A 23,744-nucleotide genomic window follows, 5' to 3' on the forward strand; every position below is an offset into this window, starting at 1 on the left:
TTATTCAGAAATGATGAATAGCGACATCTGTTGAATTCAAATATTTTTGCCATGTTTTAACATTGTAATATGATGTGATAGATTCGATGCATAGTACAGTAATATTTTCGATATTAATGAAGTAAGCGATGAAATTTAGCAATTGCAAAGAAAGTAATGGACACATAAACGTTATTATCGTTAAACAAGTCACAAGTATAATTACAATAATTTAGATTTGAATTTTGAAAATAATATCGTGATAAATATTGTATTTAGATATAATGTATAATCCTTTTTATAAATGTTGTATAATACTTTACAACATTGTGAGGCAATTAAACGAAATTTTTCTGTTTATTGATCCGGAAAGTTACTAAAAAATTGTTATATGTGGATCAGCATTTAACATCTAATTTGATTGGTTACTGAAAACAACATGGAAAAACATGTGATAAATTGTAATGTTTAACATTACATATAAAATAAATATATTTAATACAATTCTAAAGATTTGAAAAGTTGATTATTTTAGAAAAATGATAGACCTAATTTTATCAAGAAACAATGTCTTTATATGGAGTGCAGAAGGTAACACAATCCTGCTATTAGTTTTAAAATTAATGATGTAAATATAAATGATAATTTTATTTTTTAACGCAATATATTAATTTTAACTTTTATCTTATTTCTAGACTGGTTGAAGCTTAGAAAGGATTATCGAATAATTGGAGAACTTATAGGTTGTCTTCCAAAGAAACCTAGGCAAGATATATTTTTGGGTCTTCCATTACTCTTACAACCAGAAGAAGTATCTCTTTTGCTTGAAAAGAATATTGCACGTCTTGTGCGATATTCATGTCTTCAAAAACCACCATCCAATTCTCTAAAACAAGCTTTTGAAGAATATAGGAATACATTATATGTAGAACAAGAAAAATGTTTAAAGAAAGAAAGACAAAAACAGGTTATTAAGGGAATACTTTTTACAAATATGTTAATATCCTACTAAAAAGTTATAATTTGATAAAAATAATACATATTCTTATAGATAATTGGTATGATGGACAAAATTATAGAAGGGAAAAAGCGAAAAATGCTTGGGATAGATACAAGGAAGAAAAAAGTAATAAAATCATTAGATCCAAAAGTACAAGCAGCATTTAATAATATTGAAATAAATAGACAAGATTTATTAAAGGAAGAAATGGCAAAATTACCCAAATTAGACAAAACTGAAGCTTTAATTCAAACCCATACAGGTAAGGAGAAAAATAATATTGACTAGAAGAGAAAGCATGAAATTAAACGATACTACAATTATATTTAAAATATTTATTTCTATTTCTTAGGTATTTTATGGAAATATGTTTTCAGCGTATCCATGGACAGATGAAAATGATATAGAAATAATAGAATGGAAGTATCCTTCAAATGACAAACAACAACTTCGATATAAGACATATAAAGATTTATGGGAAAGAGGATATTATGTAACAAATGGAGAAAAATTTGGAGGAGATTTTTTAGCTTATCCTGGTAATCTAAGATATATTGTTTATATATTGTTATTAGAGATAGATAAATATTTAAATTATTTATATTTTTGTTATAGGAGATCCCATTATGTTTCACTCCCAATTCATAATTTTATGTAAAGATAAAAAAGAGGAAATTCCAATAACTGAACTTTCAGCACAGTGCCGGATTGCTTGCCATGTTCGAAAAACACAAGTATACGCTTTCTTTTCTGAAAACCAAATCATAAAATACCAATCATTCCAATGGGCAGAAAGTGCTACATTTGAAAATGTTTAACAATACTTGAATAATATTATATGATTAAACTTATGAAATATTAGGAAACAATCTTGGGTTCTTTTTATTTATATTTTTGATTTATCATCAGAATATAAGTACAATAAAAAAATTGTATTTAAAGAGCATCAATTAATACAAATCTATTATCTTGTGGATCAGGAATAACATTAAAATGTTTTTTATATATCACGGTGTTCAATCTATTAGCATAGTGTGTTCTAGCCCAAATACGGTCCACATTTGGGTTAATCTTCTCACAGGTGACAAATACTTTTCCCTTTTCTAAAGCATATAATGTACCATCTTTACCAAAACCAACCTGTAAAACAAATAATTAATACATCTTTATTTAGCAAATAACATATATTTGGCATATGAGTACAATTCTTTTTTATATTTACATATAGTCCTGGATGAAATCGAGGTGTACGTTGTGTAGCTAATATTGTAGATTTTTCTACATAATGTCCATCTTGTACTCGCCATCCTCTATGTTTAGGCCTTGTACGATCAGCACTGATACGTGTACTACCACTAAATTTTTTTGATGCATGCCTTACACATACTATTAATATAAAGATTAAAAACAGTACCATATAGAAATAGCATCCACTTTATATAAATAAATTTATGAAGAAATATAATATTAAAGATTGAAAATATGTTTATTTTCTACAAACCTATATTGGTAGAAGTAGCATTTATTAGAGATTTGGAGTTTTTTAAAGTGTAAGCATACAATTGTGTTAAGAGTGTCATACCTGAAAGTAATTATTTAATATTAAATAACACACTAGTAGTTTCTTTATTTAAATAGGTTATCTAAGTATAAACTTTTTGACTTTAACGAGATTGTCAATGAGTATTACATAATATTGTTAACATTTAAAATGAAATATATAAATATTACTCAAAATAAAAGATGAATTATTTTTACTTTAAATATTTTACAAATCTTTTATGTATACTAAATTTTACTTCCTCTGACTTCACTAACTTGTATTAATTGAAAATTATTACCAACTTTTGCAAGTTATTCCTGTAGAAACAAAATTCGAAATTTCGCAACACGATCAATAAGAACAATGTTTAACAATGACATTTTATATATATACCTCTTATCATTAGTTATAAATTGTAACTTATAATTAATATCTTAATAGTTTAAATACACATATACATTTCAATTTATAATTTCAATATATAATTTCAATATTTGATGGAAGATTCCATATTAGTTAAGTGTAAGATAAATAAATACTTTGCAAGTATTTACAAACTATATCAAGTAAATATATAACTGTATAATTATAACATACATATGTATATTAAGAATATGTTGGTAAGTGCTTCTGGAAAGCAATGGAAAACATTTTTTGTCCAATTTGAACCAATGAAATATTGTTTTAGAAGAATTTAACCAATAGAATATAACGTTAAGTTTGTCCGTAAAAGGAAGTAACTGGGATAGGCGTCGCTGATCATCATCATCAATCATCAGCAACGGTCACACGCGGATCGCATTGTGGTAATAGTTTAGTCGGCAATTGAAATTTCGAGATTGTCGTTTATCTGTAATATCAAAGAAAAGTGATAAAAATATTGTAAAATGTCGACAGTAGCCAGTCCTCTAGTTGTTGGCGGTATTCGACAGTCTGGAGCTCCTGTAAGAACTCAAAATGGTATGTCGTTAACACATTTTATTTTAGAATTTGGTTATATTTCAATTTATTCGATATTTGTTCAAATGTGGATATTTCTGTCAATTATCCTTAGAAAGATCTTTTTTCAATTTTAAAACATATGAATATGTTAGTTATATTTATATATATTTATACTTATAATAATAATATATATTATATGTGTATATAATGATAAAATAATGTTGTAAATAAAAAATTTCAAAAATAAAAAGTGCACATTTTGTTGAATATACATAAAATTGGTATATTAAGTATAATTATTTTATTCCTTTTTGTTTTTTATTTTATAGTCATGGCAGCATGTGCAATCGCTAATATAGTGAAGAGTTCTTTGGGTCCTGTTGGTTTGGATAAAATGCTTGTAGATGACATTGGAGTATGTAAATATTTTTACAAAATACATTCTTGTATGCTTGTATAAAGATTATATTATTTTTTGAATTTGTACTTTACATACTTGAATTATTATAGGACGTTACAGTTACTAATGATGGAGCAACTATTTTACGTTTGTTAGAAGTTGAACACCCAGCTGCAAGAGTTTTGGTAGAATTAGCTCAACTACAAGATGAAGAAGTTGGCGATGGAACCACATCAGTAGTAAGCTTATTTATTTAACTTTTTGTATTTAAATAAATGTATTTATTTATTTATTATTACTTAGTCCATGCCTTTCGGCTTTGGACGAGTTTTTGGTTTTACATCTTTTTACATCTAATCATGCTTTTTACATTTTCTCCTTCTTATGGCGTTATTACCTCATTGTCTCCTCCCTTATATCTATCTAATTAAACTCTAAACTCTTCTCTTACGTATCTATTTCCCCTTTTATCTACTCTATTATATTGCGCTCCACTGTGTAATCTATTTCTAAGCCTATTGCAACTTTTGGGTTTTTGCTTCCTTGTTGTGCTTCCTTATTGTCGTTCTTCCCTGTCTTGTATTTCCCTTCTCTTCTCCATTATTGCTTTCAGATCCCTTATTCCTTTTCCCGTCTCGTTTAATATTTTCTCTGTTTCCTTTGTCCCTCTCATTATTTTGCATTCTTCTATTACGTGTCTCAGGTCTTCTTCTTTCCTTTTACATAGTCTGCATCTTTTTTCTCTCTTTTCTTTCTAGTATTCCCTTGCTTTGGTCTTGTTTCCACATCTGAATCTTGCTAGTATTTTTATGTCCTTCCACTTCATCCTCCCTTCTAAGTATTCTGGTAACTCTTCTTTGGCAATTTTACTATGCTATTTATTATATTTTGACTCCCTTATCCCTTTCCCCCTCTCTTCTGTTTCTCTCTTTCTCCTTTCTTCTATAATTTGGTCGACTGTCGTTCTTCCTTGTTCTTCTCTTGCTTCCCTTTGTGTCCTTCCATTTCTCACTTCTTGTAGTTCCTTCTTTCTCTTTCTTGCTCTTTTCCCTTCTTGGCCATTTCCCCAGTTTCTCTCTCTTTCCTTTATGCACTCCTTTACTAGTCCTTTTTTGACTCTATGGCTTTCCCTTCGTACCTTGCTCCTCTTCTTAGTGCTTTTTCTTTTATTTCTATTTGCATTCCTCTGTCAGTATGTAGTTCAGTGTTGTCATATTTAAATCTAGGATCCATTTTACATATCTTCTTTGTATTTTATCCAGCTTTTCTTCTATGTTCCAGCCCCATATTTTTGCTTCAAATAGTGCTACGTTCTCTACCAGTGTTCCAAACATCTTCATTCTCCTCTTGTAGTCCTGTTTGAAAATTCTTTCTCCCACGCTCCATGTTTTCTTCATTGCTATTGTTGCTCTCTTTTTCCTGTCTTGTATGTGTTTCTCACAACTGCCGTTTTTTTGTAGTATGTATCCTAGGTATCTTATCTCTTCCACTTCTTCTAATTCTCGCTCTCCCCATTTCTATTTTCTTTGTCTCCTCTTGTTCTTTCTTTTTTCAAAAATTACCATTTTGCTCTTTTCCATGTTCAGTTCCAATTCGGTTTCCTCTAAAAATTTTTCAGATCTCTTTAGCATTTCCTTTAGTTCCTCTTTTTTAGATAAATGTAAATAAATTATTTTCATATAAGAAGTAATTTACCTTTCCTTTTAAACAGGTAATAGTTGCAGCTGAACTATTAAAAAATGCTGATGAGCTTGTAAAACAAAAGATTCATCCAACATCTGTAATTAGTGGCTATAGGCTTGCTTGCAAGTAAGTCTCACATTATTGAAAAAGATTTATACAATTATTATTAACTTATTAATTAAGAGAGTAAAGATAATTTATGTGTTCCAATTATTTATATTTTAGGGAAGCCTGCAAATATATTCAAGAACATTTAACTGTTAGTGTAGATGAGCTTGGAAGAGATTGTTTAGTTAATGTAGCAAAAACTTCTATGTCCAGTAAAATCATTGGAGCGTATCTTTTTTATTTCATTATATAAATTAAATTTCATAATTATTACATTATTATATTTACAGCAACTAATTGTTGTAACACCATGATTATTTCCTTAATAAATTGATAGTGATGCTGATTTCTTTGGAAACATGGTTGTTGATGCTTCAAATGCAGTAAAAGTTAGTGATGGAAAAGGAGGATTTATATACCCTGTGAAAGCAGTCAATGTTTTAAAGGCTCATGGGAAAAGTGTTAGGGAATCTGTAATAGTGCAGGGTTATGCACTGAACTGCACTGTAGCTTCTCAAGCAATGACTAAAAGAATAGTTAATGCAAAAATTGCATGTTTAGATTTCTCTTTGCAGAAGACAAAAATGAAATTAGGAGTTGAGGTACTGATCACAGATCCTGAAAAGTTAGAAGCAGTGCGGCAACGTGAAGCAGATATTACAAAAGAACGTATTCAAAAGATTCTTGCAGCGGGTACAAATGTCATTCTTGTATCTGGAGGAATCGATGATCTTTGTTTAAAAGTATATTTAAATTATATACAGATTATCGTATGTTTTTATTTGAAAGATAGCAAATTCATATAATTTATTCTATTTGTTCAGTATTTTATAGAAGCTAAAGCAATGGCAGTTCGTAGATGCAAAAAAGCAGATTTGAAAAGGATTGCAAAAGCTACAGGCGCTCAGTTTCTTACTTCTTTAACTAATATGGAAGGAGAAGAAAGTTTTGACTCTAATTTCCTTGGAGAAGCTGCCGAAGTAGTACAAGAAATGGTTTGCGACGATGAGCTTATTCTTATTAAAGGGTTTGTTTTTAAGTTTGTTATTTAACCCCTTGCCATACCATTTAACTTGGAAAAATCCGGGCTCGAACGTTGCGCCTGAATGGTTGGAAAAGGAGCCGAAGTGGCGGAGACAGTGTCGGAACTTGAAACATGATATCGTGCGACTCTGAGTGCGAAATAGCCACGCCGGTGTTTAGAAAAAAGACATCATTCGAGACATTCATACTTTGCTCGAAATTAAGACCACGAGTGAGATTCGTGATATTTAGGTTTAGTTTAAAATTCTCATCACGACTCATATTCATAAAAGTATGGCAGGGGATTAAAAAAAAAAGAATTACTTTAAAGCTAAATTATTTTTATATTATTTATAATAGGCCAAAAGCAAGAACAGCAAGTTCTCTGATATTACGAGGACCAAATGACTACTACTGTGATGAAATGGAACGATCTGTGCATGATGCATTATGCGCAGTAAAACGAGTTGTAGAAAGTAAAAGCGTGGTTGCGGGAGGAGGCTGTGTTGAAGCAGCACTTTCAATTTATTTGGAAAATTTTGCTACATCACTCGTAAGTTTACTTTCTTGTAATATTACGGATTATTAAATCATTCTTGGGTTGAAACATTTATATTTTATAGAGTTCTCGAGAACAATTAGCTATTGCTGAATTTGCAAGATCATTACTGATTATACCGAAAACATTAGCAGTTAATGCGGCACAAGATGCTACAGATCTTGTTGCAAAATTACGTGCTTATCACAATTCCAGTCAAACAAAAGCAGATCTTGCTGATCTAAAATGGTAATATTTTAAAATAAATATTACATGATAACATTTATTTTACATACTTTAATGATAACATAAAGCAATATTAATTTTGTTTTATAGGGTTGGTCTGGATTTGCTTGAAGGTACCATTAAAGATAACAAAAAGGCCGGGGTATTAGAACCAGCAATTTCAAAGATAAAATCTTTGAAATTTGCCACGGAAGCAGCGATAACTATCCTTAGAATCGATGATATGATTAAACTAGATCCAGAACGTACGAAGGACAAATCATACCGCGAAGCAATGGAATCTGGTGAATTGGAAGAGTAGAATTAAAATGGGTTTACACATCCTTTTCTCATGATTTGTTATACCAGAAAGATTAAATTATTCTTCACTTCAAATACTATTTCATAATTTAAGTGATTAAGGATTACAATTTAACATTAACGCTCATGAATGAATTTGCTGGTAATAAATAAAATAAAGCTTTCACATATAAAAATATTGTGTATATATTTCACGCTTTAAATAATAATACGAGAACATACTAAAGTATTGGAAACATAACAAATTTTATAGTTCATGTAAAATTTATCATATCAGTGTGAGATATGTTTAATATTTAAAAAATGGCGGGATTTTGAAGGTATATATAATATGCTATTCATTATTCAAAGTGCAATTTTTGAAAATTAGGTATAGTCATATCGGAAAGGGAATTTGTTAACTTAAAATAACAATTTTAGATATATTTAATACAATAAATACACCTGTTATAAAAAAGTATTTAATGCATAATTAATTTTAATCTTCAAATTCAATAAATTTTAACACATGTAACAGTTTATTAATGGAAAATAATGGATTAATATTTTTAAGTATTATATGATATGTACTTTAGGGTTCAAATTTTAAAGAAAATATTTCAGAAATCTTTTTTTTATTTTATAAACAGATGTATATTAATTAGTGAATCATGAGACTATTTACAATCAGGCATTTTAAGTATATGGTATAGCAGTCGATTTTTTTCATGATACGCCTTAAACGCCATTACGTGCGTAATGATAGTTTATGTTGTTTACTGTGCATGTATATTTACAATGTTATATGATCGTTTTCGAGAAATTTCAGACATGTTAATTTGATAAAATATAGTATTTTTTTTTTAAATATGATTTAACACATGTATTCCATGGAACTGGTATACATATATAACAATAAATTATTGAACATTTTTTAATGGTCGGAGTAATTAAAGCACTAACAATAACACTATTTTCTTTGAAAAAATAGTAGAAGTCAAACAATTTTTATTTCTTTTTTATATAATTAATACGTTTTCTTCAAAATGTAATGGAGAAATTGTACAATAAAAAGATTGAAACACACAAAAAGGCGAGAATATTAAATCAATGCTCTTTGGAATGTCGTTCACAGTGTAAATATAAACAATAGATCATAAATTTGCAGTAATTTATACGGAAAAATAACTATACAGATTATATCGAGTCTAAACAAAATATAATAGTAAATAATATTTATATAGATCTCTGAAAAATAACTTAATCACACTACTGATTCTAAAGTATGACTGCAATACATAAAAGCATTATCCGTAAAACATTCCCTTGATTCTTCCATTAATAATTGTTTATAATAGCATTAATGTGTAAGTACGCTAATAAAAAAAAAAATATTGTAAAATTTGATATTTTTAAGTTTGAGAAATTTGAAAATAATACATCGATTTAAATCACAAATAATTTCATTTTATGAAATTTTTAACAAAATGCTTATCATAATTTCATAAATTATCTTACACAATTATTAGTAATTTTGGACCATCCTGTAATATAGACTCAAAGTTGTTTGTAAATATTAAGATATAAAATATATTTTTACTACATATTAATATTATATACAAACCCTGTTCGGATTGATAATAAATTTAATGAAGACAATTGATTTCTTGCCAATGTAAAACATTTATCAATATTAATGTATTTGCGTATCTTTGATTGAATTTTTTTTATCACAATAAAAATACAGAAGGTCCAAAATAATTCTGCTTTGATTTATACAAAACGTATACATTCCTGAATCAGGACTTTAAAACATGATTTATAAAATTCTTTTGTCTTATGCAGATATTCCCAAAGAGTTATAATAGCTTTATATATTATTTTACAATTTATCTTTCAAAAGAATTTAGATAAATCGCTTATTTTATGTACGATTAAAAATAGCTACAATCCTCTCTCTCTCCCTCATTTTTTAACAATAAATGTATGGTAAGAAATACCTACAGCAATTTTATAATGCAGGATTCTCAAATTTTGGTCCTTTACTGACTACAATCTCAGTGTATGGATGGTCTTGATTGAGCTCTAATACTTGGAATTTTTTTAGAACTAATAATGTGTAGAATTTTTGCGCAACCTAAAAGAATGAATTAATAATAACGTAAATTTAATTTCTACAATTATATTATAATTATACAATTATAAGTTCTGTTAATCGTATTTTAGAATACAAACCTGCTTGCGATTGTTTTTATATGCCATTTCTGATAGTGTCAATCTATCTTTGGTGTCTAGTTTACTTTTGATAACATGATACATGTGTGATGCTCTCTTATTAAGAACTCGTTCTTCAAACTGTTCATAAGTTTCATCTATTTGTTGTTCTTCTTGCTAGAAAAGTAAAAGATTATATTATACATTTAGTAGCTTCGAATGTATTATAATTTAATATAAGTAAATAAACATTATACGTACAGGACCTACAGATGGTGGAAATTCATAATCTTCATGATTCCATGGTGTTGCTGGTCCTCTTTCTGATACAGCTGGTGTGTGGGGTGGTTGATGATGTTCATCATATCCCATATAGGGTACTTGAGATTGCGCCTATGTATATTCAAATTCGTTAATATCTGCGTAATATAATATCATATATTTATATATATCTAAGGAATAAAATTAAATAACCTGATCATAGCCCATATTTTCCATTTGTGGCATTTCAACAGGTGTAGGAACGACTTCTGGTTCTATTAGTGTAGGTGGAACAACTGGTTCTTCAGATGCAGTAATAGCTTCATTAGGAGAAATTTCAGGAATTTCTGAAGGAAGTAAAGATGTTTCGGGAACTACAGGAACCATATCCGCTTCTTCAATAGGAGGTACGATACCACTAATTTCAGATACTGATGATTCAGTTGGTAAAGACATCTCAGGTTGAGGTACTGGTGATTCTGCAGAGGGAAGACTTGGTTGGGGGACTATACTAGGAACATCCATTGCTTCAGGGACAACATCTACTGGAGGAGGTGCTGGCGCTGGAGGTGGGGGCCTTATCTAAAAATAATAAAATACATTAATAAACTCAAACAGTTTTAAAAAAGAGGTTTTATAATAGAAGAAAGATTTAAAAATAAGCAATATGATGTACCTCTTCATCCGCTGGTGCTTTTCGTTTGCGAGCCATGCGTTTACTGAGGATAGTTTGTTCATATGAATCAGGTTCTGCAGGTTCTCTCATTTGTTCTAAAGGCATGCCTTCTTCTTCACCTACTAAACGTCCAAAGTCCTCATGATCGTAAGACTTGCTAGTTAAATGTCGTTGATAATTCTATATTGTTAAAAAATAAAATTATATTTTTTTTGGATGGCAGATACATACATACTGCATGATTATTAAATATGAAATGTTACCTTAAATAGTACACGTGCTGGTATTGGTCTTCCTGGTAAAGCAAACAATTTTTCGACTCCACCAGTTTCTTTCCAATGCATTAATCTTTTTGTAGGTGGTGCCAAATCTAATGTAGTAATAATGTCACTAATATCTGATAATTGTGCTTTCATTTCTTCACCAGAGATATTTTTTACCTCATCCACAATGAGTTTACGCTTGCGTTTTGCTTTAGTAAATCCTATTAATTTTATTAAAATTAGATTATAACAATTAATATCACAAATGAAATAAAATATAATATCACAAACCTTTTAAGGCAGATGTGTCAACAGGTGCGAGAGCGAAACTCTCTTCTTCATCATGTAATAATGTAGTTTGATCCTGTAGAGGTGGAGCTTCTTCCATAGGTTCCATTGGACGTTCTTCAGGGACATTGGGTGGAGCAGGAGTAAAACGGCGACTGGCAACACTTATTCTTCCTTCAATTTCTTCACCAGGTGCAGCTGGAGAAACAGGTCTGGATTCGTCAGTACTATACAGAAAATGTTAAATTTAATATGATATATACATACATTTATTTAATATAAATGTAGAATGTGTAAAATATAATTTATTAATTACCTCATTCCATCCATGGGAGATGGTGGACCTCCAAAACGATCTCCCATTTCTTCTTCTGATTCATCATGCACAGAAGGTGGACCTCCAGAAACTACACCAGGTTCTTGTGTTTCTGCTACTGCACTCACCTCAGGTACAGGTACTTCACCCATTGGTGCTTCATCAAATAAACCACCCTCAAACAACCCACCAGCTAAATAAAAAAATAAAGCTTATCATAAATATAATTATCATTTCAATTGCACGTATTAATGTAAATTGCTTACATATAATATCTTGACCAAGATGACCACCAAAACCATCATCTCTAATTGGCATATCTATATCCATAGCTTGTGCTGTTACCGATGGACCTGGTACTGGTTCTTTTTCCTTTTGTTCTAAAGCTGCTTCGATCCCTGGTCCATCAGTGAACAACATATGAGTCTGAAAAATGAATATAGATTTTATTCTTCATAAAAAATATCAACAGTTAAAGCGACAAAACATACTTGATCTAATGATGGTTCTACAGCACCAGCATGTCTTAACAATTCTGGAGGTTCAGCATCAAAACTCATGTCACCAAATCCTTGATCATGCGTAACTAAAGCTAAACTGCCATAATCTTCCCTCATAGTGATTTCTTCCGCTCGTGACTGGTTTAGACTAAATTGTGCTTCAATGTCAACATCTCTGAAATATAGCATTAGTATTAAATAACAATATTTATAAAATAAGCTTTTATTTTTATGTAATTATCTTCATTAAAGTTTCTACTTAATTCTTATATATTTACTTTAATTCCGGCATTGCTGTATCAAAATCATGAAACACTTCAGGTAATGTTATAGCTGTTACAGCAGCTTCTCTATGCTCTTCTGGTAAATCTACCATACCAGGCCTAAAGGCCATTTTTATTTTGACAAAGGCTTCGTTACAATCAGCTAAGAGATATTTAGCTTTCCTTGAATATATACGTACCACACCCAACAATAAATGACCAGATGTTCTTAAAGCCATTTTTACCTTTAATAAAATAGTGACACAAAAAATAAAAACCATATATTTTATAGAAACATTAAGAATTCTTTTTATAAAAGAATATTGTATTCTAGGAAATAAAATAAAATGAACAAAAATCTATGAGATTTAGATAATATATATTTAAGTAACACTCTACTATAAAAGATCTTACGTAATGTCTAAAAAAAACATAAAATTCACATTATAAATCTAGAATCATAACAAGAATATTATAAATTTATAAGTTTATATACATAAAAATTGAAAAAGGCGTATTTTATAAATACCTTTGGCTGTAATATACCATCTACAGATTTTTCAATATTCGTCTCGAATACATGGGCTTTCGTCAATTTTTTATCCCAGTGAGCGGCTAACCAAATACGTGCTAACGGCCCTTTTTTGGCCAACACGAAATGAGCGTAAAACATTTTTAACTTATGTTATGTCCTTTTCTGCAACCAAAATTGTGTTATATCAGTAAAATTGGCTAAAGGAGTTCAGTCTGTTCTGTGTTTGTAAACACAAAGATATACACAAGAGGCTAATTCTTTAACGCGATTTTCCGCTAGCAACATCATTATCACCTTATAATTGACAAAACCGGTCGATGGATCAATTAATACATGAAGTTAACATTTTTTATATTTTTAAATACTGAAAATCGAGTCGTAGGACTCGAACAAAATAGCGATCATGTAATTTTTCTTAATTTAGTAAAATGTCAACATCTTTGCACAAGATGGCGTTTCTGTCCGTAATTTTGGCGGTTACGCGTAAGCTGTTGAACACGTAGTTACGTTCTAATCTATTTTTGTGAAAATCATATTATGGTGACTCGTTATCGATAAATCTTGAACTATTAATTTTATATTTTACATAAATTATCACATTTAATTGGTATATTAGAAAATCGTTGACACATACGGTATGTTTCTTTTCAGCGCGTCTTCACGAGAACCTGCATGCAACTAATTTTACTGAACGTTCCGAAACTCCCTCCGTTAATGGCGGGTAGGTGTGTTCGTAAACACATAACATTTTATTTTCCTAATTTTTCTAACCTGCGTAAATTAAATATCTGTATCAAATATTTATATAACTATCTTAATTTTTGCCTTTTTTGTTTCATAGTTAATATTCGAATAATGGAATGTTAAGTAATGAATGGCTTAATATAAAATTAAATTATACGTATTATATTGTTAATAACCTATCAACAACGTTTCTGATTTCTAGTTTTCACCAATAGTATTCAATGTTTTATGTACTTTTGTAGAAATATTTTTTTATTGTAAAATATATATAATATCAAAATATATAATTTCATCTATTTGAGAAATGTGTTGGAACTTTGTTACCAAATAATGTCCAAACAGTATAGAACAAAGTTAGTAACAAAAAATTACTTTTGTATAACCATGTGGTCACAAAGTAATAAATGTTCTGAATAGCGCAATAGTAACTTATTATTAGAAGTTAAAACTTTATAATTTAAAATAAAAATATCTGTTTTGTAATTTAATATTTAGATTTACTTTCATTAAATAAAATAATATTATTGCATAAAGATCAAAGTATTGAATCTGGTATAAACAAGAATATTAACCAAAAAGTTGGTATGAAAACACAATAACTTCTTTAAAATTGTTCCTTTCTTTTTTTAAATATATATGCATATAAAATACAATTTAAGTATTTTAAATATTTTAAATATTCTTTAATGTTATAGAAATGGGAGCGGTGTACTCTTATATTACGCGACCAATTCGTTCATTTAACATTGAAAATCGTACAGCACGTTTATTTGACAAGAAGAAGCCAATTCCTGCTCCTGAATATCAATCATTACAGAGACAAAGGGAAGTTGTAGATAAATGTAAATTTCTCTCTCAAATTCTATTTCAAGTTTTATATTTTTTAGATTAACATTTTTGTTAGAATTAAAAATAAAAGAATTTTTGGAAATAGATATAGATATAGATGGAATAGAAATAATAGAATAGAAATAACAGAAGTAAAAGAAATAAAACAATTATTCTTATCTTTTTATACGTAGCCTAAACTTGAGTGATATAGATTATTTAATTATAGTTTTTGCATAGCAAAATGTGAGATAAAGTTGTATGTTATAAAATTTTGGTTTGTTTTCTAAACAAGAGTACTGGTTTTAAGAATTAGTCATTTTCTATATCATGTAATAATAGCATTTTACATTTTTAAAAGTTATTTCTATTTTAGTGAAACCTAATTTGAAAAGCATTCTGCACAAAAAGGATCATGAATTAAATGATCGTTTAAAGAGTGTCTTCGTTCAGTCTAAAGATCCAGAGGTATATTTCATTTAGAAATCTTTTGTGGATATATTTATTTATTTGTAACTGTTATGAAATAAATTGGTATTTTTTTATTGCTAGATTGTGCCAAAACAGGTCTCATCTAAGCCATTACCACAGGATAAAAGTCAATATTCTTTAGATGAATTTTATGAATCGCTTGTTCCTCAGAAGGGTAAATGTACCATAAAAGAAGTAGTAATGTTCTTGACTAAACATCAAGAAAATAAGGCAGAATACTCTATAGAAAGAATATCCCAAAAGTATCAAATAGATAAACAAACAATAGGTAAGAATATGTTTTTAGATAGAAAATGATAATACAGTATTACTAAAGTAAATTTGTATTCCCTAAATCCTATTTAAATACTTAAAATATAATATAAATAACTGTTTCAGAAAATATTTTAACAAATTATAAACTCTTTCATATGATGACAGATGTGGAAAAGCTGAAGATAGAGGAGGGTAAGAAAAAATAAGATTTTTGTATTATAATTAACCGTTTGAGTCCCAGGGGTTTTTGAAAAAACAGGGTCGAAAAATCCCTAACAGCGTGATAGCGCTTTTCCTAATCGATTGCGAAGAGAAACAAGTGGCGTAATAGCGCTCATCATATTTGTTATTTTTATGAAATACATCTATATTATTATATATGCATACTATTAGTTTGTAAATATTTCGATTTTCGACTTTTCGATACAAAATATAAACAGCACTATCGCATTGCATGGGACTCAAACTAAAAAGTTAAAAGAATCTAATATCATGTAGAATAAAAATAAATAACAATGCATTAAAAATTATATCAGTTACCTTATTTTAATCCTACTTTAATACTGAGTATTTCAATTATTAGAAATTTTAGGAATTTAATATAGAAACAGAAACGTAAGAAACACTAGTGGAGAAATGAATATGCAATATTAAACTTGTTTTTTCTTTACTTTCTTTATTCTCTAAAATAACTGGAGCTTATTTCTAAAAAATTGCTTGCTTATCGGTAAGTAAAATACAATTTACGATAACATCCCTGTTCTTTATACATACAATAAATTACATATATTTACAAAATATAAGTCTATAAATATTTTTATATATTTATTTATATAGCAGATTTTCTATGTGCAAAAATTTTTTCTAATATTTCTAATGGTTTTTATTTTTTAGCAATACCATCATATTATAATAATACTATCATGTTATAATTGCAACATCTGTATATTTAGAATTGGCAGTAACGTATAAAAATAGTAACTTTAATATACATATATTAAAATAACGCTACTTTAAGCACAGTTTTCGAAACTGCTTGCTCATGACATAAATTAATTTTAAATCATACTATATTTGCTCATTCTCCTTTTGAACATACCTTAATTAACTCCATACATTTGAAAAATCTAAAACATACAAATACAAATTTCAAGAAGGCAAATCTTTTTATTCTAAATGTTGTTTTCTTTATATACTTACTGAATAGAATGTGATACAGGAAAGTAAAGTAAACTAATACATTGAATTGTTTGAATGTAGAAGGTGTCGAATGAGAACGGCCAAAAAGCAATCCTTCGTCGACTGGTCTTACTTCTGGAATGGTTGCAGTTTTCTTCAACATCCAATTGAAAGCATCCATTTTTAGTCTTTTCTTTAATTCTGGACCTACTTCATCCCTAATTCGGCGATTGTAATTATTTAACCATCGTATCTGTAGAGTTATTGAAATATTTTTTGAAAACCTTATATCTATATAGATAAAGAAAACTCATTAATTAATTGTTAATTAGTACTTACATGTGATGGATTTAACATATCGTAGTCAATCAACTTTGGTTCATATGGAACTAACGTGACGTCCCTGAATTTCAAAAAAATTTCTGTTTTCTAAAAAGAGATACATTTTTACCGAGAATTTCTCTAATTTTTAAATAATTTGAATTAAAGTACCTACTGATTTGCCTGCTTCCATCGTTTCAAGGATGTTTTCCAAGCGAACGCCGAAATCGCCTTCTTTGTAGTAACCAGGTTCGTTTGATAAAAAGAATCCTGGTCTTAATTCAACAGGTCCACAAACTTTATCCGATGATACGGGCTGTCCGTATGATACACCAATAGGTGCTGGAAATATATTAACATTACGATTAATATTAATCATTAATGAATAACAATTCGAAACGTGCTACAAAAGACTTTCCAGTTATTCGAAATAAATAGACTGCGGATATTTATGCAAATTCATATTTTTATGAATATAATAAAGAAATATAATAAAGAAATATTTTTGCATATTATGCATATGTATATACTGTGCATTCTTGCACCTGTAAATTTTTCACCATAAACGTATAAATATCCGCAGTTTAATCGAAACTAACAACATTTTCCACATAATCGCAAAGATCGAGTAAAGATCATGATTAGTGTTGAATTTAGATCAAAGAAACGTAGATCGTTCGATCAATCGTCTACGTAAGCAAGTCTTTAATTTTTTCAAAGTAATGAGACGAACATTCGTGGACAGACAAAAAGTGACCGATCCCATGGCCAGTCCCGTGCAAGTAGTCGTAACCAACGTTCCATAATGGTGCTCTTGCAACGATGTCCAACTGGTTGGATTTCAAACTGCTTGGAAAGATCAAAGAAGACAGTTGTATTGCTCCGATTAACACTCTTGTGTATGCTTTCTTTTGTTCTTCCGTTGGCGTACCAAAATGCAGCGTTCTTGTGACATCTGTAGTGCCATCTGTTTATGAAACAAGATAAATGTTAAAAAAGGGTAGAAAGGTTCTATGATTTTTGCCAGTTCTTAATTAACTGAAGGAAAATTTCTTCCTTTATTTTCTTTGGATATTTACATGTTTCCTCGAAGAAAATTTGTAATATTTGCTTAAAATTTTTTTCAGACTCCTTGAAAGTCTTGGATAATACAAGGATGAGATTTAATAACAAAATCAAAATTCCGTTACCTAAATATTGTCCTCCTGAGTCCACAACCAGGGTGGACGCTTGTCCAATTTTGATATTCGTTAGATTGTTAGGTTCGTAATGGGGAATAGCGGCATGAGGTCCGTATCCAGCGATCGTAGGGAACGAGATACCTTTATTCTTGTCCTGTTCGTAACGAAACTCGTTCGCCAGTCTAGCTACTTGCATCTCGTCCCACCCATTCGAATTCAATGTATATTGTTCCTCCATGTATGCTAAGAAATCGCACATCGCCACTGCGTCTCTTAAGTGGGACCTCCTCATCCCCTCCGCCTCGATCTCGTTCTTTTGTGCTCGTAAACTTAACACCGGTGACGGTTTTGGTAATCGTTTCTCCGGCGGGATCTACAAAATATAATTAAAAAAGTGCTACATCGGTAAAAAAATTCTTTTACTTATCAAGTACATTAGTAGAATGGCGCTGTACTGTGGATATTCTATATATCTTTCTATATCACGTGTATTCTATGTAACTATTATTCGTATAACTTTGAAATTTCCTATAAACGCATAAAAATCAGATGTTCGATTAGACCGCGAAAAGCGATCGTTTACGAAAGTGATTCTTGGTCCGATAAAAGTTTGAGAAGCCCTGATCTAACCTATTAAACGCTATTGCACGATCATTCGTACAGAACTTGAAACAGAAAGGAAACTGCTCCCTGATTTCTGATGCCGCGGGCGTCCGGGCGTCCCGAAGCACCGGCTATCATGTCGAGAAGAAGGTGAAACCGTTTCACCACCATGAGCATCGTAGAGAACGTGCTACAGACTATTTTGTTCTATCTATTTACCAATGATACAGTCTGTACCTTGACGATGTGTAATAATGAGAAAGAACATCGTGTATTGGACGGCCGACGAACGTTCATGTTTAGTCTACGTCTATGGAGGTGTGTCAGCTCGTCATGTGGGGATCAAGCTAAGCTCAACAAGCTCTACGAGGATAGGAGAACATGTCGGAGAAGGTGTACTTTTGCCTAGGATTATCCGCTCTAATGCCCCTATAGTTGAATCCCAGCGTGTTCGGTAAAATGGCGCGAACGAGGAGGTAACCGTATTCAAATTCCTACTGTACTTTCTCAACCGTCGTTTGTTTAATATTTCATACTACGTATTGAAATGTTTTTCGCATTAAAATAGGCAAGAAGGTGTTTTCATATTTATAGCTGCGCGTAGAACGGTTAAATTACGGGGGTTCGTTTTCAATGCGCAGAGATTCATGAAAGAAGAATGAATTTTATTACAGTTTTTTGCATGGTCTTAGGAATCAATTGGGATATTTCATTGCTTAAAATTTTCACCATAATTTGATAGATCTTCGGAACAAATAAGTAGCTAAATTTATTACGTACAGAGTTAAATATTTCCATGGAGGCACCTGGACTGTAAGCACATCGTATCGGCAACCATACTAAATTCCAAGCTTGGGACATTGTTCGTAAGTCGTACCAAATAGAAGTGTAATTATGCCATCTGTAACGTGTGATATCAAAACGTGAAACGATTATTAACGAAGATACATTTCTTGCATAAAACTACAGAGTTATTTTTTACGTCCAACAATAAATGTAATGTAAATAATAATCTAATAATTACAGTAAAATCTGTCAATTCATACACGTGTATTTTTTGATTGATCGTTTAAAGTCATATCGATCGCTATGTAGTTTTATATATAGTGATTGAATTGGAACTATAAGTCGTATTTTACAATTGCTTGGAAAGATTGACTTGTTCCAAAAATTTCAGCAATTATACTTAATGCTTGATTAGCATCTATGTTATGATATTAGTACTACTACCAGTTCCTTTTGTACAGAAATGGAGCAGATATTAATGTTATCTTACTTACTTCACGCAATTTGCATGGGAACAAAGGTCCATCTTCAAATGTTCGTCCACTGATCTTAAAATCTTGTGTCGCGGTGTGTACAAATGTATCGATTCATGAGTAACAACCGCATACGCCCTGAGGACAGGTGTGTTTGGCAAATCGTATCCGCGAATATTAAACAGCCAGGCTATTTCGTCGAGAGCTGTAAGAACTAATGCGTCGGCCTTATATAACACCATGTCGATACGAATCAACTGGATCTTGTCTTGCCAAGCTTTCCCTGAATATTTGTCCGGCAACGGATACGCTGGATGCGGATTGTAATTCGGTCGATCGACCTGCCAGATCAAGTCCACCAGGTTGTTACGGACAGGAACCAATCTTATGGACGAATTCGCTGGACACGAACGCTATTGTTAATTCAGAAACATCCTCGTTTGGATGGAGGTAAATTTTCATAAAAATTGATGAAACTTTAAATGCAAGAAATGGCGCAAGAATAATTAATGTCATGGAATTTTTTAGTTTATCGCAGTCAGCTAAAACGAATAAAAAGCTGTATGTGCGAAAAAGTCCAATGCATAGAAGAAGAAATATAGCGAAGTAGTCACCGCTCATTGAAGTAGGGTATGAATCAATTATTAGTTGTTTCTAGCTTCTTCCGACGATAAAGTCAAATACACGACGGATTTAACGTTTATTTGGATTGACGTGTTTGACGTTTTAGAACCACTACGATACAGTAAATGACAGACGATATAGCTGGACGTATAAATTTAAAGTAGATACTCGTTGTTGATAGGTTAAATGTTTTTGGATGTGTTTAATTACCTAATTCATCTTCCCAGGTTTCCCAATCGATGGCAGATACAAGCGTTGGATCGGCGCCAATACGCACGGAACTTTGACTGCGAAACTCGTGCATTAACCATTCTGTTATAGATGGGACCTACCATATGATCGAAAGAATTTATTATTATTGGGTTGTGGCACAAAAATAAATGAATATAAAGATGTAGGAATTATGTAATAAAATAATTTCCAAGAAAGACTGTCAATAACAGTAGTATCTCTATAGCACGTATATAACAGCCTTTTTTTAAGACTAAGAAGCAAAATTTTTTATATTTTGATTAAACAAACCATACATAAAAAACTTTAACACTTATGTTTAGACTACTTTAAAATATTTATATTACACTATTCTATGGACTTACAGTTATTATTCAAATTAATCACATCGCGACAAAATGTGAAATATTTTAATTCAAATATTCCTTTCTTTTTTATTTTTCATTATTATTGATCAACACCTCCTATAAAGATAAATATGTAGTAGAGCTATAAGATTGTTTTTGAATTTATTTAAAATAAAAAATGTGGCCACTCAGAAAGCATCTTTCCCATCCTCCTCGTACTAAGTACAAGAAGTGAACGATCATCGATGACTGAGAATTTGAAACAAAGTCAATTTCTCGAGTCGTCCTCACGCTCAGGAAAAGATGCTACACCTCGTCATCGTGGTTGCACGTATTCAGCTATTAGGCTGATGTTCAAGGAAGACTAACTATAGCATATATCCTGCTAAGTGTGGTCTTAAATTTTCATCGTCATTGCAGCCTTTATATTATACCTTCCGCGCTATTTAACCTGCGAGAAGTCACTTAATTTGCTGGCCATCTAGCGGCAGAATATTAAACTAGCCAAGAACGTTTCGATTTATTACGTACCTATGTATTTTACAGGAATAATTTAGTATTATACGAAATAAATGATTACAATAAATATGCAATAATTTTTTCTTTCTTTCATAAACAAACAAAATTTTATTTTAAATTCTTCATTAAAGAATTCATTTTGAACTTACTTCTGCTCTACCGCGTTTCATGAGAATCCAATTGCAATCAAGTTGATGGTCCGCTTGAATATAATACCTTCCATCCGTCCAAAACACGGCCTTGTCCGAAGTGATGACAGCCTCTCCTGCGCTGCCGTAGAATCCAGTGATGAATTCTCTCCTCATATCACGGGGATCCAGGGAATCGCTCTAATCAAGATAGAGATCATGATATAATCGTATGTATTTTTGATTACCTTATATAAAAAACTCGTTTCACTAAGCATACTAAGCTTTTCTCGCTAATATATTATTTACTTAATAAAAGGAGAGCAGCACTCGTTATTAGATAAAGCACTGCAACGAAATTAAAGGAAGCTTCAATATCTGATAATAAAATATTTCAAAAGGAATAAACTTGGCAGATTTTTATTGGAATATGTTCTTTTTTGTTAAATTAAAGCATTGAGATTACGAAAAGCTTCGAGACTGCAAACTCGAAATCTCACACGATTATGATATATATACCTCCAAAGGGCCGTCGCGGCCACGATAAACCAAGTTCATTGTCTGAAAATTTAAGGATATGGGAAAAGAATAATCGTAATCTTATGATAATCCGTGGATATAATAATAAAAATAAATTTTTTAATTTAATTTTTCAACTTTTTGAAAGATTTTTTACCTACTAATGGTAATTCTGTTACGAACGATTCATGTTACTATATGATTATAATTACCTGATGTGCGTCATCGGAGGTGACGATGTATCCATTAAGAGGTGGTCCTTGGATAGAAGCAACCCTAGTCATTTCTGATCTTAATTGTTTCAATCTTAGTGAAGTATCTTGTCTATTGATTGGTTGTTTGTGCGCTGTAGTCGAACAGTGGGATCTCTTTGCCCCATTGTAATTGAGAAATGGCACGATGACTTCATTTTGAAAATAATATGCCTCTGCCAAGCCTGCGTGAAATTACGATTTTTGTTAAAATAAATTTTTATCTGAATCAGTCAATGATTTTGAACGATAACTTGTTAATGTTGCTTTTCTCAATTAGGAGATAAGCACATTCTACATGCTTATTTATGACCTACTATATCTATAAGTTATACATATATATCTGATTTGTATTAAGAATATCAAATTATAGCTAAATATTTATTATTGAATATGTATTTGATGATTTTTTTATTTCAAAATAAATAAAAAAATTAGAAGTTGGAGGCGCCGGGTATCGATCCCGGTACCTCTCGCATGCTAAGCGAGCGCTCTACCATCTGAGCTACGCCCCCTATTTGCTAGTTGGACTTTATGAATATCTAATCTAAAGGTAGACATACATGTTTAAAAACAATTTTATTTCTAAAACATTTAGTCACACCCACCAATAATATATTTTTCTGAATACAAAGAGATATTACTGACATTAAAATTTATTAAAGATACGATTATTAATGCCATACATTGTATGCAGCAAGTTAGATTACAAATAATAATACAGTATATGCCTTATTAAATAAAAATAGTCTGTAGAAATATAATGAGAAATATTTTTAATAATTCTACAGTAAAGTAATATTCATATATATGATTAGTTCAGAATTTAATGATTTGTCAAAGTGTATACGTATAAATTGCACAATTCGTAAAAGATTATAGACAACTATAGTTACTCGAGTTTATCAAACAAAAGATTATTATTTCAAGAATTGATTAGTTTCGAGTCTCCATTATAACATACCCAATTTAAAACTTACATATTCAGTTTTATCTAGTAATCTGACTACGCAATCATATTCAAATAGACCAATTCATATTTCTTTCTTTACTTATTTACTTATTTTTATTTAAAATTAATCTTAAACATCTAAAAGTTTTAACGAGGAAGATTGAATTTTCTATATATTTTTATTATTCTTGCAAAGTTCATTATAGGTGTATATATATATATATATATATATATATATATATATATATATGTAA

The 23,744-nt window shown here is 30.3% G+C and overlaps 6 protein-coding genes and 2 non-coding genes across 17 annotated transcripts in view; 3 read left to right on the forward strand and 5 right to left on the reverse strand.

The window, feature by feature from the left end:
* The first annotated feature begins 85 nt into the window (after window positions 1-85).
* On the forward strand, window positions 86-2,419 carry LOC132909619 (tRNA-splicing endonuclease subunit Sen34). The gene is made up of 5 exons (XM_060964546.1): window positions 86-570; window positions 675-946; window positions 1,031-1,241; window positions 1,357-1,518; window positions 1,595-2,419. The coding sequence occupies exons 1-5, from the start codon at window positions 519-521 to the stop codon at window positions 1,795-1,797; spliced, it is 900 nt and encodes a 299-aa protein (XP_060820529.1). The 5' UTR covers window positions 86-518; the 3' UTR covers window positions 1,798-2,419.
* Window positions 1,853-3,190, reverse strand: LOC132909625 (large ribosomal subunit protein bL27m). 4 transcript variants are annotated; one of them, XM_060964557.1, is made up of 4 exons: window positions 3,062-3,190; window positions 2,481-2,561; window positions 2,202-2,365; window positions 1,853-2,119 (listed from the first exon to the last, which is right to left on the reverse strand). In XM_060964557.1, exons 2-4 carry the CDS (start codon window positions 2,557-2,559, stop codon window positions 1,916-1,918), a joined length of 447 nt encoding a protein of 148 aa, XP_060820540.1. In that variant the 5' UTR covers window positions 2,560-2,561; window positions 3,062-3,190; the 3' UTR covers window positions 1,853-1,915. The 4 variants fall into 4 exon arrangements, with proteins under 4 accessions (XP_060820540.1, XP_060820539.1, XP_060820543.1 ...); XM_060964556.1 differs by lacking the exon at window positions 3,062-3,190 and adding an exon at window positions 2,916-2,940; XM_060964560.1 differs by lacking the exon at window positions 3,062-3,190 and adding an exon at window positions 2,825-2,848.
* An 88-nt stretch (window positions 3,191-3,278) lies between these two features.
* LOC132909613 (T-complex protein 1 subunit alpha) lies at window positions 3,279-8,602 on the forward strand. The gene is made up of 10 exons (XM_060964534.1): window positions 3,279-3,482; window positions 3,794-3,879; window positions 3,975-4,103; window positions 5,576-5,673; window positions 5,773-5,883; window positions 5,993-6,398; window positions 6,480-6,682; window positions 7,039-7,231; window positions 7,302-7,465; window positions 7,553-8,602. Exons 1-10 carry the CDS (start codon window positions 3,410-3,412, stop codon window positions 7,761-7,763), a joined length of 1,674 nt encoding a protein of 557 aa, XP_060820517.1. The 5' UTR covers window positions 3,279-3,409; the 3' UTR covers window positions 7,764-8,602.
* Window positions 8,603-8,732: 130 nt separating this feature from the next.
* LOC132909611 (double-strand-break repair protein rad21 homolog) lies at window positions 8,733-13,794 on the reverse strand. Of its 3 annotated transcripts, none has more exons than XM_060964527.1 (13): window positions 13,692-13,794; window positions 13,052-13,219; window positions 12,538-12,767; window positions 12,251-12,434; window positions 12,026-12,185; window positions 11,760-11,952; window positions 11,447-11,670; window positions 11,156-11,376; window positions 10,893-11,072; window positions 10,430-10,798; window positions 10,217-10,348; window positions 9,977-10,132; window positions 8,733-9,878 (listed from the first exon to the last, which is right to left on the reverse strand). In XM_060964527.1, the coding sequence occupies exons 2-13, from the start codon at window positions 13,193-13,195 to the stop codon at window positions 9,753-9,755; spliced, it is 2,319 nt and encodes a 772-aa protein (XP_060820510.1). In that variant the 5' UTR covers window positions 13,196-13,219; window positions 13,692-13,794; the 3' UTR covers window positions 8,733-9,752. The 3 variants fall into 3 exon arrangements, with proteins under 3 accessions (XP_060820510.1, XP_060820511.1, XP_060820512.1); XM_060964528.1 differs by lacking the exon at window positions 13,692-13,794 and adding an exon at window positions 13,352-13,556; XM_060964529.1 differs by lacking the exon at window positions 13,692-13,794 and adding an exon at window positions 13,303-13,556.
* On the forward strand, window positions 13,573-15,731 carry LOC132909624 (protein NDUFAF4 homolog). Of its 3 annotated transcripts, none has more exons than XM_060964555.1 (5): window positions 13,573-13,692; window positions 14,497-14,643; window positions 15,006-15,097; window positions 15,182-15,389; window positions 15,500-15,731. In XM_060964555.1, exons 2-5 carry the CDS (start codon window positions 14,499-14,501, stop codon window positions 15,580-15,582), a joined length of 528 nt encoding a protein of 175 aa, XP_060820538.1. In that variant the 5' UTR covers window positions 13,573-13,692; window positions 14,497-14,498; the 3' UTR covers window positions 15,583-15,731. The 3 variants fall into 3 exon arrangements, with proteins under 3 accessions (XP_060820538.1, XP_060820537.1, XP_060820536.1); XM_060964554.1 differs by lacking the exon at window positions 13,573-13,692 and adding an exon at window positions 13,999-14,379; XM_060964553.1 differs by lacking the exon at window positions 13,573-13,692 and adding an exon at window positions 14,000-14,383.
* A 301-nt stretch (window positions 15,732-16,032) lies between these two features.
* Window positions 16,033-23,744, reverse strand: part of LOC132909612 (xaa-Pro aminopeptidase 1-like) — a 45,896-nt gene continuing 38,184 nt past the window's right edge. For 2 of the 3 annotated variants that reach the window (XM_060964532.1, XM_060964530.1), the window contains 11 exons: window positions 22,500-22,723; window positions 21,790-21,969; window positions 20,754-20,871; window positions 19,941-20,319; window positions 19,441-19,561; window positions 18,067-18,430; window positions 17,610-17,843; window positions 17,052-17,218; window positions 16,895-16,984; window positions 16,577-16,808; window positions 16,033-16,503 (listed from right to left, as the gene is read on the reverse strand). In XM_060964532.1, the coding sequence (XP_060820515.1) occupies window positions 16,481-16,503; window positions 16,577-16,808; window positions 16,895-16,984; window positions 17,052-17,218; window positions 17,610-17,843; window positions 18,067-18,430; window positions 19,441-19,561; window positions 19,941-20,319; window positions 20,754-20,871; window positions 21,790-21,969; window positions 22,500-22,723 (2,132 nt within the window). In that variant the 3' untranslated portion in view covers window positions 16,033-16,480. Of the gene's footprint in view, window positions 16,504-16,576; window positions 16,809-16,894; window positions 16,985-17,051; window positions 17,219-17,609; window positions 17,844-18,066; window positions 18,431-19,440; window positions 19,562-19,940; window positions 20,320-20,753; window positions 20,872-21,789; window positions 21,970-22,499; window positions 22,724-23,744 lie in introns of those variants that run through there. The other variant, XM_060964533.1, reaches the window with a different exon arrangement.
* Window positions 21,305-21,520, reverse strand: LOC132910230 (small nucleolar RNA U3). Its single transcript, XR_009658720.1, has one exon. It is a non-coding gene; the product is annotated as a small nucleolar RNA U3 (small nucleolar RNA).
* Trnaa-agc (transfer RNA alanine (anticodon AGC)) lies at window positions 22,981-23,053 on the reverse strand. Its single transcript has one exon. It is a non-coding gene; the product is annotated as a tRNA-Ala (tRNA).

Source organism: Bombus pascuorum, chromosome 8, assembly GCF_905332965.1.
Source record: "Bombus pascuorum chromosome 8, iyBomPasc1.1, whole genome shotgun sequence".
Lineage (NCBI taxonomy): Eukaryota > Metazoa > Arthropoda > Insecta > Hymenoptera > Apidae > Bombus > Bombus pascuorum.

Excerpts from the sequence above, each read along its gene's own strand:
- LOC132909619 (XM_060964546.1), top strand. The coding sequence starts at position 519 with ATGATAGACCTAATTTTATCAAGAAACAATGTCTTTATATGGAGTGCA. Across the intron at positions 1,242-1,356 it reads TTTAATTCAAACCCATACAG|CGTATCCATGGACAGATGAA; the intron begins GTAAGGAGAAAA and ends ATATGTTTTCAG. Across the intron at positions 1,519-1,594 it reads AGATTTTTTAGCTTATCCTG|GAGATCCCATTATGTTTCAC; the intron begins GTAATCTAAGAT and ends TTTTTGTTATAG.
- LOC132909625 (XM_060964556.1), bottom strand. Across the intron at positions 2,366-2,480 it reads TGCTACTTCTACCAATATAG|TATGTGTAAGGCATGCATCA; the intron begins GTTTGTAGAAAA and ends TTATATTAATAG. Across the intron at positions 2,120-2,201 it reads GATTTCATCCAGGACTATAT|GTTGGTTTTGGTAAAGATGG; the intron begins GTAAATATAAAA and ends TTTGTTTTACAG.
- LOC132909613 (XM_060964534.1), top strand. The coding sequence starts at position 3,410 with ATGTCGACAGTAGCCAGTCCTCTAGTTGTTGGCGGTATTCGACAGTCT. Across the intron at positions 3,483-3,793 it reads TCCTGTAAGAACTCAAAATG|TCATGGCAGCATGTGCAATC; the intron begins GTATGTCGTTAA and ends TTTATTTTATAG. Across the intron at positions 4,104-5,575 it reads GCGATGGAACCACATCAGTA|GTAATAGTTGCAGCTGAACT; the intron begins GTAAGCTTATTT and ends CCTTTTAAACAG.
- LOC132909611 (XM_060964527.1), bottom strand. The coding sequence starts at position 13,195 with ATGTTTTACGCTCATTTCGTGTTGGCCAAAAAAGGGCCGTTAGCACGT. Across the intron at positions 12,768-13,051 it reads ATGGTATATTACAGCCAAAG|GTAAAAATGGCTTTAAGAAC; the intron begins GTATTTATAAAA and ends ATTTTATTAAAG. Across the intron at positions 10,799-10,892 it reads AAGCACCAGCGGATGAAGAG|ATAAGGCCCCCACCTCCAGC; the intron begins GTACATCATATT and ends TATTATTTTTAG.
- LOC132909624 (XM_060964555.1), top strand. The coding sequence starts at position 14,499 with ATGGGAGCGGTGTACTCTTATATTACGCGACCAATTCGTTCATTTAAC. Across the intron at positions 14,644-15,005 it reads AAGGGAAGTTGTAGATAAAT|TGAAACCTAATTTGAAAAGC; the intron begins GTAAATTTCTCT and ends TTTCTATTTTAG. Across the intron at positions 15,390-15,499 it reads AATAGATAAACAAACAATAG|AAAATATTTTAACAAATTAT; the intron begins GTAAGAATATGT and ends TAACTGTTTCAG.